The sequence below is a fragment of the Mauremys reevesii genome, linkage group 3, assembly GCF_016161935.1.
Source record: "Mauremys reevesii isolate NIE-2019 linkage group 3, ASM1616193v1, whole genome shotgun sequence".
Lineage (NCBI taxonomy): Eukaryota > Metazoa > Chordata > Testudines > Geoemydidae > Mauremys > Mauremys reevesii.
The window spans coordinates 97,186,623-97,201,907 of NC_052625.1; the positions used below are offsets into that span (position 1 = coordinate 97,186,623).

The window sequence follows — 15,285 nt, forward strand, 5'->3', positions numbered from 1 at the left end:
GTATGATCTTCAGCAGACACCTGAGTGAGATTTCAAAAGGCATTGGTCTCACGGCTTCCACTGAAGTCATTGGTAAAACTTTCATTGACTTCAGTGAGAGAAGTTAGGCCATCACTGAGAGTCTTGTAAATCCAACCGTTAGTCACTCAGTTTCCCATCTACAAAACAGGGCTAATTATACATTCTTACCTGACAGCAATGTTGGGACTAATAATGAGGATAATTGCAAAGCGCTTATGTTCTTCAATGGTACAACATCAGGGTCATTGCAAAGCTAAATTAATTGTTTGTAAGATTTCTAATATAAACATGATATATTACTAATCAGTAATAGAGAACTAGAATCAGATTTTGTTTTAAACAATTCAAATATAACATTCAATGTATGTGATATAAAAGTGCCATGCTACAATAAACCTTTAATCAAAAAATTATCTTGAATGATTGTTTCTGCTTCCTATGCTGTATTTCTTCAGGTTGTTCAGTTTCCAGGTTTCTCTGTGAAACACCACAAATACAAAATTCACAAGTAAAAAAATGGGGATATATTAATACTTCATATCTAAAACAGTTCAAGTAGATGGTAATCATGTAGTGCAGGTAAAAGGTTGTTCTGAGACCTTCTAGCTAATTGTTAATTCCCTGATACAGGCTATACTACAGGCAGAAGATGGTCTGAAGGAATTGGATGCTGGAATCAGCAAATTAAAGAAACGTGGGGACAAGCTACAGATTGACCAGCCTTCCATGCAAGAGCTATCTAAGCTCCAGGTATAGTTCCCTTCCAAAGAAAGGTATATTATAATAACTTCCTACTGATATTGAGGATATTTGTAAACTGCCCTTATCTTTATTGTACATGGGGCAATTTACAAAAATATGTCTCATAGCACTTCACTGTGTATAAAAGAGATTTATAATTTTCTCCATAACATCCTCCTTGTTCTTGTATTTAACACTTTTGTAGCATCACTGACCTCAATCCTGCAAATCCCTACCTGCTTAATTTCCAGTTTATGTGCAGTCCCATTGGCTGCTCAGGTGAACAAAGTTAAGCGTGTGCACGTTTGCTGTATATTGACCTCTGTCCTTTCCAGAGCTCCGTGACCTCTATTATGTTCCATCTGAATTGAATTATTTTAAAGGAGGGAGGGATAGCTCAGTGGTTTGAGCATTGGCCTGCTAAACCCACAGTTGTGAGTTCAATCCTTGAGGGGGTCATTTAAGGATCTGGGGCAAAATCAGTACTTGGTCCTGCTAGTGAAGGCAGGGGGCTGGACTCAATGACCTTTCAGGGTCTCTATACATATATTTGATATTCCTCTATTTTCTGTAACCTGTGTGTATCTCTACTGTTTCTACAGTCTTATCAACTAAAACTTGATGAATTAATGCAGCTTGCATGACTATATATTACGTATTCTTCAAAATATCTATGCAGGGGTAGCACATTCTAGAACTCAATTAGCTCTTCACTTGCAGGATCCTTTTGGGTGGGGAGGTGTGGACAAAGACCTAGAAACCAGCAGGACTAACTCAGTGAAGGTGCTTGGGACCAATGACAGGGTAATATAACTGTCCCAAGGAAGATAAATCTGACACAAAGGAAAAAGCTAAACTTTAGAGGGGACGTGGAGATTTATTAGCTCAACAAAACAGCCATATAGTCACAAAACAAAAGACAGACTTTAATTGCTCATGTGCATGCTCACTGAGATCTAGTTAGAACCTGCGGTTCCTTAGCCTTCAGGAAGGTGAGAAATCAGTCTTTCCTCCAGTCATCCTGCCTGATTACGTATGAACTACCTACTTTGACTTTTCTCTTTTATAGGAGCCTCTCCCAGCATGCATCTCTGCTAGCTCTCCCTTTAACTCCGGGAGAGAGAGCCATCTGCAGCCTTAGGGTAGTCATTTTGCCTCAGCAATTCAGACTGCAACTTTCTTTTCTAGCTCCTCTTATCGTTGTGGAGTAGGAAGGGGTCATTTTAAATTGCTGGATACCAATTTTATTTTTAAAAATACTACAAAATAATTAGTCCAGAGAAACAATAAGCCAGCTTTTATTAGTTGTTTCTCTTATTGCCAACTCATGGAGGTTTTCCTTGGGTTGTTTTCTTACTGAGTCATCTCTCTTGTTCTTAGCTGTCTGTGGTAGTTACATGTAAAGATGGACAGGATGAGCTGTGGAGTGGTTGCTTTTTGTGGCCCTAGGAAGGCAGGGAATAGCCATAGTGCACACACATCTTCTCCGCCAGGCAGCATTTAGTTACAGCCCTTATGCCAGTTCTGCATTGGTCAGGAAGGCGCTCTACGTAGGAAAAATTTTAGGGGTCCTTTTCTGCTGATTGTAAGGGCTTGTCTTCATATACAGCGGTGCACCGCTGTAGCGCTTCAGCGAAGGCGTGCCTTTTCCCGTCAGCATAGATAATCCCATGTCCCTGAGAGGCGGTAGCTAAGGCAATGGGAGAAACTCTCCCATCGACCTAGTGCTGTCCACATCGGGGGTTCAGTTGGTATGACTGTTCCTCAGGGAGTGTGGATTTTTCACACCCCAAGTGACATAGCTATCCTGGTATAAGTTTGTAGTGTAGACCAGGCCTAAAGCCCCTTTACACTGCGAGAGCAGTGTAAATGGGTCTTGGTATAACTGAGACTGAATCCCAAGGTGTCTGGGTGTGTCCTTTCTCCAGTTGCTCTGCTACTTAAGGAAGGCCACTTCAGTTAACTTCATTCTTAAACACAGGGTCTCAAGTGTGGTGCAGTTCTCACCTGTTTTTCTCTTTAAACACTGAACTGTTAATTTGCCAGTGAGTTAAGTGTGTCTTCAATGTCTGTTTACGCCCTCTGCAGGTTCCCAACTCAGATACTTAGGCCAGGACTACACTCCAGACCTATATCAATATAACTATGTCACTGAAGGGTGTGAAAAATCCACACACCCCCGACCAACATAGTTATACTGGCCTTCCCCGCACCCTCCTGTGTAGATAGCGCTATATCAGCAGGAGAGCTTCTCCCGCCAACATAGCTAGCGCCTCTCGGAGAGGTGGATTAACTCTTCCATAGGCATAGTAGCATCTTCACTGAAGCACTACAGCGGCACAGTGAAGACAAGCTCTAATTGTGGTAACATTGTTTGAATATAGTGAGCACATTTTCAGTGTTGGCTTATAAGTAATGTGTTCAGTAAAAGTATGCATGAAATTAGGAACGCTGTTGATGCTTGTCTCTCCCAAGGACATGTATGATGAACTGATGATGATCATTGGATCCAGACGCAGTGGGCTGAACCAAAATCTGGCCCTCAAGGGTCAGTATGAACAAGCTTTGCAGGACCTGGCTGACCTAATAGAAACTGGGCAAGAAAAGATGGCAGGTGACCAGAAAATTATTGTTGCTTCCAAGGAGGAAGTCCAAATGCTACTAGACAAACACAAGGTAAAAACAACATATGCATTTAAAAAAAAACTGTTTATTTGAAGGCTAAGTAAAACTCTTGTCTTGCACTCCACTAACTTCTGACCATTCTGTAGCCAGCCTTCACATCTGGGGAGGCATCAGGGATTTTGATGGTGATTTACTGCTGGTTTAGGATACATGCAGTATTTTTTAACTAAATGGTGTTGAGTAATTGAGTAATCAGTGACTAGCGTGGATTGTTTGGCAAGTACTCTTGCAGTAAGTAAATTCCATATATTATGGTAGTCACTTTCTCACTCATTCTAGTTTATTCTGACTTTGAATAACAAGTCTGATGCTTTTATGCTGCCTAGCAAAGCTGAAGAACTTGGGAATCTCTCTGGAATGCATCATTGTACTCGGTATTCTCTTATTGCTTGAAAGCAACCTATTGACCATGTTAAAGCTATTGTCAGGAATACACTGCAAACTTTAGAAAGATAAAAGTTGCTTGATTTATACACCAGTTAATGCTATTTTCTTTAGATAAGGTTTGAGTTTGGCAATTTTTTTTATGGTGACTTGAGTCTAACTGGTACACTCTGATCTTTGTTTTCTGGAATCCTTTCAGGAATATTTCCTGGGTCTGGAATCTCACATGATCCTGACAGAAACGCTGTTTAGAAAGATAAGCAGTTTTGCCCTCCTGAGGGAAACCCAGTCACATACGAAACAGATGGCACAAGCCTCTGCTGTGTTAAAACAAGCTCACAAGCGGGGTGTTGAGCTGGAATACATTCTAGAGGTGAGGGGTTTCTCTGTTTTCTCCTTCCTCTGCAATGATACGCTATTAAGGGTGCATCCCACCTGTCCCTGAAAAGGGAGGGCAGTGTTGGTGAACCTTGGTCCCTCTTGTCATATTCCCCTATGTCGGAGTGGAGAATTATGTGCGATCTTTGATGCTCATGTATTGTGAAGCAATGAGAGCATCAGGTTCAGCAGCCAAACCATAATGTTAGTAGTATAGCATTTTCAAAGTTAAATGGACTTGACCCGTCAAGGAGGAGAAAATGTCATCTTCCAAGCAGAAGCCAAGTCTACGATTTGGATCACATGACTAAAGGCTGATCCTGAGTGTCTATGACAGAGGTAACATTATATTATATATATATACACTGTGCATTTCCTTTAGAGCTGGAAAAATGCATTTGAAGAAATTTACGTAAAGGATGTAGATAATATTTTTAAATTTAGTTGGAAATAAAAACCTAGAAGTCAAAGCAAGTATTTGCCATACGTATGTATAAATTATTCTTGTAGACCTGGACAAACCTGGACGAGGACTATCAGGAACTGACCAGACAGCTGGAGGCTGTTGAAAGTAGCATCCCTAGTGTCGGTTTGGTAGAGGAGACAGAGGAAAGGCTTACAGACCGGATCACGCTTTATCAGGTCAGTGGCAGCATGGGATTTTCAAACATGATGTACTTTTTGATCATTCATTATAAATCTCTTAAGCACAGTAAAAGCTAGTAGTTTACATCTGGATTTCTACTAAATCCTGCATGGAAAGATCTTCTGCTTTAGTCTCTCAGTCTTGACGGATGTGCCTATCTTTGTTTTTCCTGATTATCTTCTAACTGGCAAGATTGTCCAACCCAGAGGAAGACCCAGTCGCAACTAGGTTTCTGATGCTGTCACTGCTGAGTTTTAGTGGATATTTTGGATTATTCTTTCTCGACTACGTTACTGTTCACCAGCTGGAACATTAGATGCTTCCTTGTAGCTTGAAAGCGTTGGACCCATCTTGATGCTCTTCCACAGTAGTGATTTTCATATTCTGATCTTTCCCTCTGCATTTTGTGCTCAAGAGATTTTTCCCCGTACTATGTGATTATTCTGATGTTGTGTTTTACTTCTTAACCCTTAGAACACTGCCATATGCTCTGGACTACCTTGGGGGATGCATGTATATGTGTCTCTAAAGTCTCCACAGCCTGAATAATGAAACCACATTTTCTTAATGTCTCTGAAAAATGCAAATTATGCTACCCGTCAGGGTCAAAAGACACCCCGCCCCCATCTTTAATCAAAAAATTCAGTTTAATTTCCCATTCTGCACAATTTAAGACTCTCACGTGCCTGTGCTCTTTTCCTTTCACCCACTTAACTGTCCATCCTAAACTGTACTGTACTTTGCATATGACCCAGATGTTCCTCCCCCACCCCCCCACAGTTACACAGTTTATGGCCTGGACAGGTTGAATGAACTTTTATTTTGTGCACCTGCACAGCTGAAAGTCACAGTGATGATGGAAGGAGAAGACACATAGAAGACCTAGTGGCTGAGGAGAATCACTACAGGAGATACGAGGCTTGGCAGTTGGTGTCTGAGGGTCCAATCCTGCAAGCACTTTTAACTTCCATTGAAGTCAAGGATGCTCAGCAGTCAGAGGATTGGGCTCTGAGTTTGATTCTGCTTTCCTCTCAGTAGTAATGTTGGCTTCTGCAAGCTTCCCTGAAATTTCAGGCATGCAAACACCACACACACCATGTTGCAAGTGTCATTTTCAGCAGAGCAACTTTGTGGCATGGTAAATGATGAACAGGAGGTCCAGCCGGTGTTTCCTTGCCTGGTCTTCTTGAGCTCTAGAATTTGAATTAAAAGAGACCTTGAAACAGAGAGGGAGTTTGATATACCAAACAAAACAGCAAAAGGAAAATGGGGCACTGAGAAGCTACTGATCAACCGTCTTTCCTGTCCTCTGTCATTACAGCGCCTGAAATCTAGCCTGACTGAATACCAGCCCAAGCTTTACCAGGTGTTGGATGATGGGAAAAGACTACTTTTTTCCATCAGCTGTTCAGCTCTAGAAAGTCAACTGAACCAGTTAGGAGAGCACTGGTTAAACAACACCAGCAAAGTGACCAAGGAACTGCACAGACTGGAGACTATACTAAAGCACTGGACAAGGTAGTGCTAATGAAACTGAGGGATTAAGTGTCTGATCCTGTGCCATTAAAATCAAGGAGAGTTATGTTTTCAAAAACTCGTAGAGTTTATTTTTTAAAAATCCCAGGAAATTAATATTAAAGTTGCACTTCCCAAACTACCTTACTTCTGCCCACATAAAGTGCCAGCTGACTCTCTTCTTTCAATAAAAACTCTCAAAAATGTGTACCATAAAACAATTGTATTATAATTTAATACATACCAATACATGTTTCTGATACTAAATGGGCTGATTTGTCACTATACTAATCTTTGCTTTTTCTGAGAGCTTTAACTCCATGATCCGTATGTACAGTGTTGTATATGGAGGCACTCAGGCTCTGTGTCTAATGACCCTGGGTTAATGGGCTGGTTAATCATCTTTCTCATCACAGACCACTATATCTCTTGGCATAATTGGCAATCTCCTAAAGAGAGACCATGATGGAAATATAGGACCCTGCCATTAAGATGTTGTTCATATAACGGAGACATTTTGTGCCATTCACGTTTGGTAGAATCACCCCAGTGAAGAGTAGGGAAAGCTTGCCTCAGTATGTAGTTTGTCAAACCAGGAAAATATTAATAACTTTTGTAATTTGACTTCTATTCACTAATTATTGATCCTGGTTACCAGATCTCTGCAAGAGGAATCTGACAAAATAGGTTTCATCTGTCATCTTGCTTCTGGATGGAGGCTGGGGATTGCTAGAAAGTAGGGAAAAGTACATTTCTGTAGCTGGCTTTAACAGTTCTAATTTTAGGACATCACAATTAACCAAAACAAATTTGAGCTGGGCCCCAGTTCTCTCCTACCAACTTTCAAGTCCATATGATGTTTTTGTGGATTTTAGGAGAGGAAGGTGGTGGTCTTTGTAAAATCAGGCTTCCAGTGTAGCACCTCATTTGTTGAGAGACTAGACTAGAGACTAGGGTTGGCAATTACTGTGTTTTTATCATTAATATCCCCACAGATATCAGAGTGAATCAGTTGAGCTGATTCATTGGTTACAATCGGCAATGGACCGGCTGGAGTTCTGGACTCAGCAGTCAGTAACAGTCCCTCAAGAACTTGAAATGGTGCGAGATCATCTGAATGCTTTTTTGGTAAGTCACTTGAGGAATCTTAGGCACCTTTTCATCTCTTATTGCAAACAAATGGTCCCACTCTCATAAGGTTTATGCATATGTCATCAGCAAAATGTTGCACGTGAAAAAATGTTCTCCTTGTCTGTGTGTGTGTGTAGACCGGCTGTACAATACAATGCTTGCTTTTTAAACCCCCACCTCAAATGTCTGAATGTTAAACAGCACTGTTAAATACAGAATGTCTGAGCAAAGTCACTAGAAAGTGCCCTTCGTACTTTGTAACACCTATTGTATGTAGTGATTGTAGGCTTTGATGGTTTTTGTTCTTGTACAAAGATTTTGTACTTTTAATTAAAACACAAAAAAAGAAATTTTAAAAAAATTATATTTTCACCTAGACTAAAATGTAAGAGGCTACCAAATCCAATACATATTTTAAAAGATGTTTCTTTTTTAGTAGAGGAATAAAGTTAGTTTTAGTTGGTTAATATCACATATTTATCTCCATTAAATTATGATCCTTTTATAGGAGTTTTCAAAAGAGGTTGATGCCAAATCATCCCAGAAATCTTCTGTTTTAAGCACTGGGAACCAGCTCCTTCGGCTAAAGAAAGTGGATACAGCAGCATTGCGTGCAGGACTGTCTCAGATCGACAGCCAGTGGATAGAGTTACTTACACAAATTCCAGTAGTACAAGAAAAACTGCATCAGGTAGGGGAGAAGTTTACTGCTACAACAGCCTTTGATGTTCAGAGAAATACAGTCACTGAATTCAAAGCTTTTGCATTTGAAATATTTAAAGTGCAGTTGGGTGGCACAATGGATCAATAACACTGCCTTTCACTTAAGTTTCAAACTGTGACCAATTCAAATTAAAATGGATTCTCCTCGTCATCTTTCTCATCACACACCGCCATATCTCTTGGCATAATTGGCAGTCTCTTAAAGAGAGAGAGCACGGTTCCCCTCCAACCTCCTACACTTGGGCTGGGATAGAAGTCTTTACTAATGTGCAGTGGCAGAGTTCTGTGGCAAAGCTTACACAGTGTGTACCCCACCCTGTGTCTGACTCTAGTCAGTGCTAGGAGTCCTTTGCTTTCACAAATGCTAAGTGAAGCTGTAAGTATTACATTTTATCTTACAAACTGAAGCAAAAAGCCTGAAGTGTTTTTAAACATACATATTTTTATATTTTATTAGAACTTTATTATATGCATTTGCAAGAAACAGGGGGAGTCATTTTTACATTTTGCAGTCTAGCCTTTTAGTAGCCTGTGGTCAGAAATGTCAGCTTAGGAGGGGTTTGTTTGTTAAAGGCTGTTGCTTATATGCCAAAATTGCGTGGGCAGAGTTCAACTCTGGGAAAGACAAAAACAAGTATAGAAAAGGCTGCTGCAGGCCTCATAGGGGGAAACTGGATGTTTGAAATAGGAAATTTTACTTTAATACTTTTCCTTTGTTAACTTCAGTACTACTGCACAGGGTATAATGGTCTCAGTGAAGAAGTTTTCTTCTATTATTTTCATTGGTAGGTAAGGTATTATGGCTTCAAGCAGGTATAATTTTCACTATATAATGAGGAATACTACTAGACCTGGTAATAGTATACACGCTGGGAAAAAGGCAAAAAAGTTTTAATTGCACTCACTGCATTAGATGGCGTGTCATACATGCAAAATAGTACCATATTGTAGCCTTCTGAAACGTCTCCTAATGCAGGTTATATACTTTTATTTTTCTTAAGAAACAGAGAAGCAATCTGATAGAGAGCTATAAGCTGCCATCAGGGAGAATAATTTTCTTATCCTTTTAAAAGAAATGAAGAACTAAATTTAAGTTAAAAATGCTGCATCAAAAGCTGAAAATGGCTTGTTTTTTTAAATAATCCAGTCTCCCAAATCCATTGAGAAATCAACTGCCGTAGGAAGAGGGCATAGAAGTAGGAAATCATTGCAGCAAACTTGCTCATCAGCCATTAACAAATAAGGAAGAGGGTATAGGATATTGTCCAGGGACCCATGTATATCTAGTACAATGTGTAATTAGTGTAGTTACAGCTGATAATTGACAGGTTATTAAAATTCAGTAGTGGAATCTTCATAGGCTCATTCAGATGTCTACCTAAAGTGACAGTGACAAATGGAAGTAAATCCAAAATTGCTTATGGTTTACGATCAGTGACGGTTTAAAAATATTACGGTTTAAAAATTCTATGCATCCGAAGAAGTGAGCTGTAGCTCACGAAAGCTCATGCTGAAATAAATTTGTTAGTCTCTAAGGTGCCACAAGTACTCTTGTTCTTTTTGCGGATACAGACTAACACGGCTGCTACTCTGAAACCAATAATTAACCTGTATAATTATATATGTAATATAATATACTTCCAAAAAGAACTTATACTTTACAGTTTATAAACATCCAGAAAACCTGACCAAATGATCTGGTAAGTATGCAGAATAATGAAGACAGAGAAAGATAGAGTATGCTGAATTAACAGAGCAAAGTGCTTTTATCCATTCTCTTGACAGTATGTCATTAATTGAAATCCTTTGCCTTTACAGCTTCAGATGGACAAGCTTCCTTCTCGTCATGCCATTACTGAACTCATGAGTTGGATTTCACTAATGGAAAATATCATTCAGGAGGATGAGGAGAATATAAAAAATGTAGTAGGACATAAAGCCATTCAGGATTATCTACAGAAGTATAAGGTAATTAACTGGGGATGGTTGGCAAATACATGAGATTTATTTTATCAGATTCAGCATATGAACTAAAGCTCTGTATTCTGTAAGTTCAGTACAAAGGCAAGGTGACATGAAAATAATTGAATTTTATTATGATTGAATTTTGTCCAAAGACCACAAAACATTCGGCAAATGTTGCATATTGATTTATGAATTCTTTACATAGAAAGATCACCTACCTCTTAAATAGGAAGGTAACTGTTGTTTTCTAGCACCAAACAATTCTAGACAATGGTTTAGGCCAAATAGGAAAAATTCCTTATCCAAATGAAATTTGAAAGACAAAATTTTAGAATGTAAATTCTTAACTCCAGTTCCTTTCAAATTGGTAACATTCTTACTCTGATAAATACATCTGCACATAAGCATTTTATTTTCAATGTCAGATTTTTTTTTTACTCTAAAAGAGCATCAACAACAAGAAGTTCTTCTTCAAATCGCTGCAGACATGTATTCCCTCAGGTGTATTTGCATAAAGCATACTAGAGCTGGAGACTTTTTTTTCCCCACAATAGTACCCTTTGGAAAGTGGCTATAGCTTTGGATATTCATGCTGAACTCGTACAGGAAAATACCCATGAGTTATTGGTCATCCTCCAGGCAACAATTCCAGGAAGAGTAGCCGTCTTGATTAACAAAGCTGTCTTGCAGCCAGTGAAAGCCTTATGACTTACTCCAGTGTGTGTAACCCCAACAGCTAAATTAACAGACGAGATATGACATCCCATCTCAGGGATTTGAGTGTTTTTACTCTTACCCAGCACCAAACTCCCTAATTGTCATGGCCACTGACAATGAGAATTGCGGCGGGGAACTTTAAGTCGATTCCAAAGGAAAAAGAGCCTAAAAGACTGGACTCGTTAGAAAGAAAGATTTATTCCAATGCCTTGCTCCAGGTGTGCATAGTGAACCAATGAGTTCTATTAGCAAAATATGATTTTTTCAACTGGGAGGCAATGTCTAACTGCTCAGATAAGTTGCCAGACTACTCAAAAGAGGAGTTCAGGGCTTTCATAGCAGAGGGTTGGTTGGCTGCAAAGACCTTGCTCCAGTCACAGATGCTCCCTCAAGGGTGATAGCTTCTGTAATTATAATAAAAAGGGCATCATAATTATATAAATCTGGTATAGCACCAGACTGACCAGGTGTTGACTCTTTTAAAGATTTGTGTGCTTCTCCCGCTCCCTAGGAGTTTATAGTCCAGCTATCAAGAGATGCCAATATAAGCCTCCACAGCAATGTTCTCACCAGTACCATTCAGCCCTTCTGTTCTCGGAGCCAACAGACATCTTGAGGAGGAAACATAAGCCTCAGAAGAGAGTGTCATCTTTCTCCAGTTTTAACCAAACTTCTCCCCTTCAACAAGCTGTCAAGAAAGCAATACAGCCTGCAGTGATCTTCCCATTCCTCCCCTCTCCTGCTGCTTTTGGGGAAAAATTATCTCACTTCTTCAGTGCTTAGTAGGCAATAACCTCAGATAAGTAGGTCCTGAGTGCTGGGACTGGTATATTCAATCCAGTGTCTTTCCATCCCACCTCCACAACCTCCATCTCTGTCTCTTTCGAGGGATCCATCTCATGAATGTATATTCTTACAAGAAGTTCAGACTCTGCTTACTCTGAGGGCTATAGAGAAAGTTCCCCGGTGGTTAGAAATCATAGAATCTCAGGGTTGGAAGGGACCTCAGGAGATCATCTAGTGCACCCCCTGCGCAAAGCAGGACAAATCCCCAGACAGATTTTTTTTTACCCCAGTTCCCTAAATGGCCCCCTCAAGGACTGAGCTCACAACCCTGGGTTTGGCAGGCCAATGCTCAAACCACTGAGCTATCCCTCCCCCAAAGGTTTTGGGGTGGGGTTTCTACTCCTGCTATTTCCTGATCCCCAAGTCCAAAGGTTACCTGAGACCCATATTGGACCTTCTGGCTCTCAACAAGTTTATTAAGCAAGTCAGATTCTGCATGGTTACCCTAGCATCAATCGTTCCCTCCCTAGTCTGTAACAATTGGTTCACTGCCCTCGCTCTTCAAGACACACAATGTTGCCCAGTCCCAGGAAATTCCTTAGATTATGTGACGGGGGGGCACCATTGTTGGTATACAGTACTTCCGTTTGGCATATAATCAGTGCCTCGTGTGTTCACCAAAGGCATGATGGTGCTCACAGCCTGCTTAAGAAAGAACAGAATCCATGCCTTCCCTCACCTGAATCATTGGCTGATTTGAGGGCCATCCCAGGGCCAGATTAGTGGCCTTGTCAGGTTTACCATCAGTCTTTTCAGTCATCTGGAACTCACCCTGAACAGGGAAACATCAACACTTATTCCTACTCAAAACTCCAGTTCATTCATACCCTGCATGACTCAACAATTTTAACTGCTTTTCATTTTCCAATAGAGATTTCAAATGATTTACAACGTATACATGTCCCTCAGGTCTCATCTATCCATCATGGCTTGAACTAGGCAGCAAAATGATAGATGAAATTCAGTGCTGATAAATGCAAAGTAATGCACATTGGAAAACATAATCCCAACTATACATATAAAATGATGGGGTCTACATTAGCTGTTACAACTCAAGTAAGAGATTTTGGAGTCATTGTGGATAGTTCTCTGAAAACATCCACTCAATGTGCAGCGGCAGTCAAAAAAGTGAACAGAATGTTGGGAATCATTAAGAAAGGAATAGATAATAAGACAGAAAATATCATATTGCCTCTATATAAATCTATGGTACGCCCACATCTGGAATACTGTGTGCAGATCTGGTTGCCCCATCTCAAAAATATATATGGGAATTGGAAAAGGTTCAGAAAAGAGCAACAAAATGATTAGGGGTATGGAACAGCTTCCTTATGAAGAGAGAGTAATAAGATTGGGACTTTTCATCTTGGAGAAGAGATGACTAAGGGATACGATACGAGGATCTATAAAATTGTGAGTGATGTGGAGAAAGTAACTAAGGAAGTGTTATTTACTCCTTCTCATAACACAAGAACTGGGGGTTACCAAATGAAATGAATAGGCAGCAGGTTAAAACAAACAAAAGGAAGTATTACTTCACACAATAATCTGTGGAATTCTTTGCCAGAGGATGTTGTGAAGGCCAAGACTATAACAGGCTTCAAAAAAGAGCTAGATAGGTCCATCAGTGGCTATTAGCCAAGATGGGCAGGGATGCAAAACCATGACGTGTCCGTAGCTTCTGTTTGCCAGAAGCTGGGAATGGATGACAGGGGATGGCTCACTTGATGATTACCTGTTCTATTCATTCCCTGTGAAGCACCTGGCATTGGCCACTGCCAGAATGCAGGATACTGGGCTAGATGGACCATTAGTCTGACCCAATATGACCATTCTTACGTTCTTATGGACTCATTTGAGGTTGCTAGCCCACACGGCCTCTTGTTCCTGTGCAACCAAGTGTGTAAGACTGTGTCTTCATATGCTTCAGGCATGGCTGAAATTGGTCTATTATCAAGTAAGCACCATTTTGACAAGTTGGTCCAGCTCCCACCTGCAATGTTGCATGCCCTATGGCAGTGGATAAACCAGGACAACATATGTACAGGCATTCTCTTTTCTCACCCTCCCACCCCCACCCCAGCTGCAACAGTTGTAACAGGTGCCTCTTTGTTAGGTTGGGGAGCTCACCTAGAAGGGTCATGGACACAAGCACTCTGGATGGAGCACGAGTCTGATCTTTATCAATGTCCTCAAGCTCTGGGCAAGTCAGAGAGTTTACTGAGCTTTCCTTCACTGCATTAGGGGCTTGTTGTTCCAAATTTTGCCCAACAGCACAATGGCAATGTACTATTTAAACAAGCAGGGTGGGGCTCACATTAGCCAGCTTTGCCAAGAGGCAATGAGCTTTTGGGAGTTTTGCATCACAGAGGATATCACTCCTGTTTCTGCACACCTACTGGGCGCCCAGAACCAGTTGGCCAACTTCCTCAGCGGTAGATTTTCCCACAACCATGAGTGGTGTCTCAAAACCAGGATGCTGAGGTCCATCCTTTGGGCATTGGACATTCCTTCAGTCAACATACAAAAGACAACAAAAAGTATCAGCAATTTTGCTTTTGGGCAACTCAAAGTCTGGGCTTACTAAACGATGCTTTGATATTGGACTGGAGAGCGGGGCTAATGTATGCATTTCCCCCAGTCCCTCTGATGCCACATGTCATTCACAAACTGAAACAAGATCACATTATGTTAATACTGTGGAATTCTTTGCCAGAGGAGGTTGTGAAGGCCAAGACTATAACAGGCTTCAAAAAAGAGCTAGCTAGGTCCATCAGTGGCTATTAGCCAAGATGGGCAGGGATGCAAAACCATGAAGTGTCCGTAGCTTCTGTTTGCCAGAAGCTGGGAATGGACGACAGGGGATGCTTGTTCTCAGACCTTCACAGTCTCTCAATTCAATCTCTTCACAGTCTGCCTCTCCTCCCAGACAGACTGTCGCAGCATCACAGTCAACTGCTACAAATGCAGCCTCCATCTCCTGGCATGGCTTGTGAGTGGCTAGGCCAGTATAGGGCATGCGATTCAAGAGATTTTACTCAACAGTAGGAAGCAATCAACAAGGTAAACTTACCTGGTTAAGTGGAAAAAAATTCCCATCTGGTCTGCTAATCGTGGAATACAGCCTTCAAAAGTGAGGGTCCAAGACATTGCAGAGTATCTTCTGCATTGGAGATCCTATTTCTGTGAGCTCTGAGGGTACACCTCGTGGCTATCTCTGCTATTCACCCTCCTGTCCAAGGAGCCTTGCTATTCTCCAACCCCATGATGACTAAATTTCGAAGATGGACCTCAGCACACTGGTTGGAGAGACTATTCGTGGTAATGAGAAAATATTCTGCTAAGTAAGTCATCCGAAGATGTGGCACATCTTTTCCAACCTATTTAAGGACATGGTACTTCCTTGGGATCTCAACCTTAGCAGCTGTTATGGGCTTTGAGCCCTTGACAATCTTCTCTTCACCTCACTTAAGCCAAAAGATCACTTTCCCGTAACTGTTATGTTGGCCAGGAGAGCATCTGAACTAGAAGCT

General features: G+C 40.9%; 1 protein-coding gene across 5 annotated transcripts in view; it reads left to right on the forward strand.

The window, feature by feature from the left end:
- Positions 1 to 15,285, forward strand: part of SYNE1 (spectrin repeat containing nuclear envelope protein 1) — a 472,714-nt gene that overhangs the window by 367,607 nt on the left and 89,822 nt on the right. For all 5 annotated transcript variants that reach the window (XM_039529938.1, XM_039529933.1, XM_039529934.1 and 2 more), the window contains 8 exons: positions 652 to 771; positions 3,238 to 3,438; positions 4,031 to 4,204; positions 4,720 to 4,851; positions 6,177 to 6,373; positions 7,366 to 7,498; positions 8,010 to 8,192; positions 10,043 to 10,192. In XM_039529938.1, the coding sequence (XP_039385872.1) occupies positions 652 to 771; positions 3,238 to 3,438; positions 4,031 to 4,204; positions 4,720 to 4,851; positions 6,177 to 6,373; positions 7,366 to 7,498; positions 8,010 to 8,192; positions 10,043 to 10,192 (1,290 nt within the window). The remainder of the gene's footprint in view (positions 1 to 651; positions 772 to 3,237; positions 3,439 to 4,030; positions 4,205 to 4,719; positions 4,852 to 6,176; positions 6,374 to 7,365; positions 7,499 to 8,009; positions 8,193 to 10,042; positions 10,193 to 15,285) is intronic.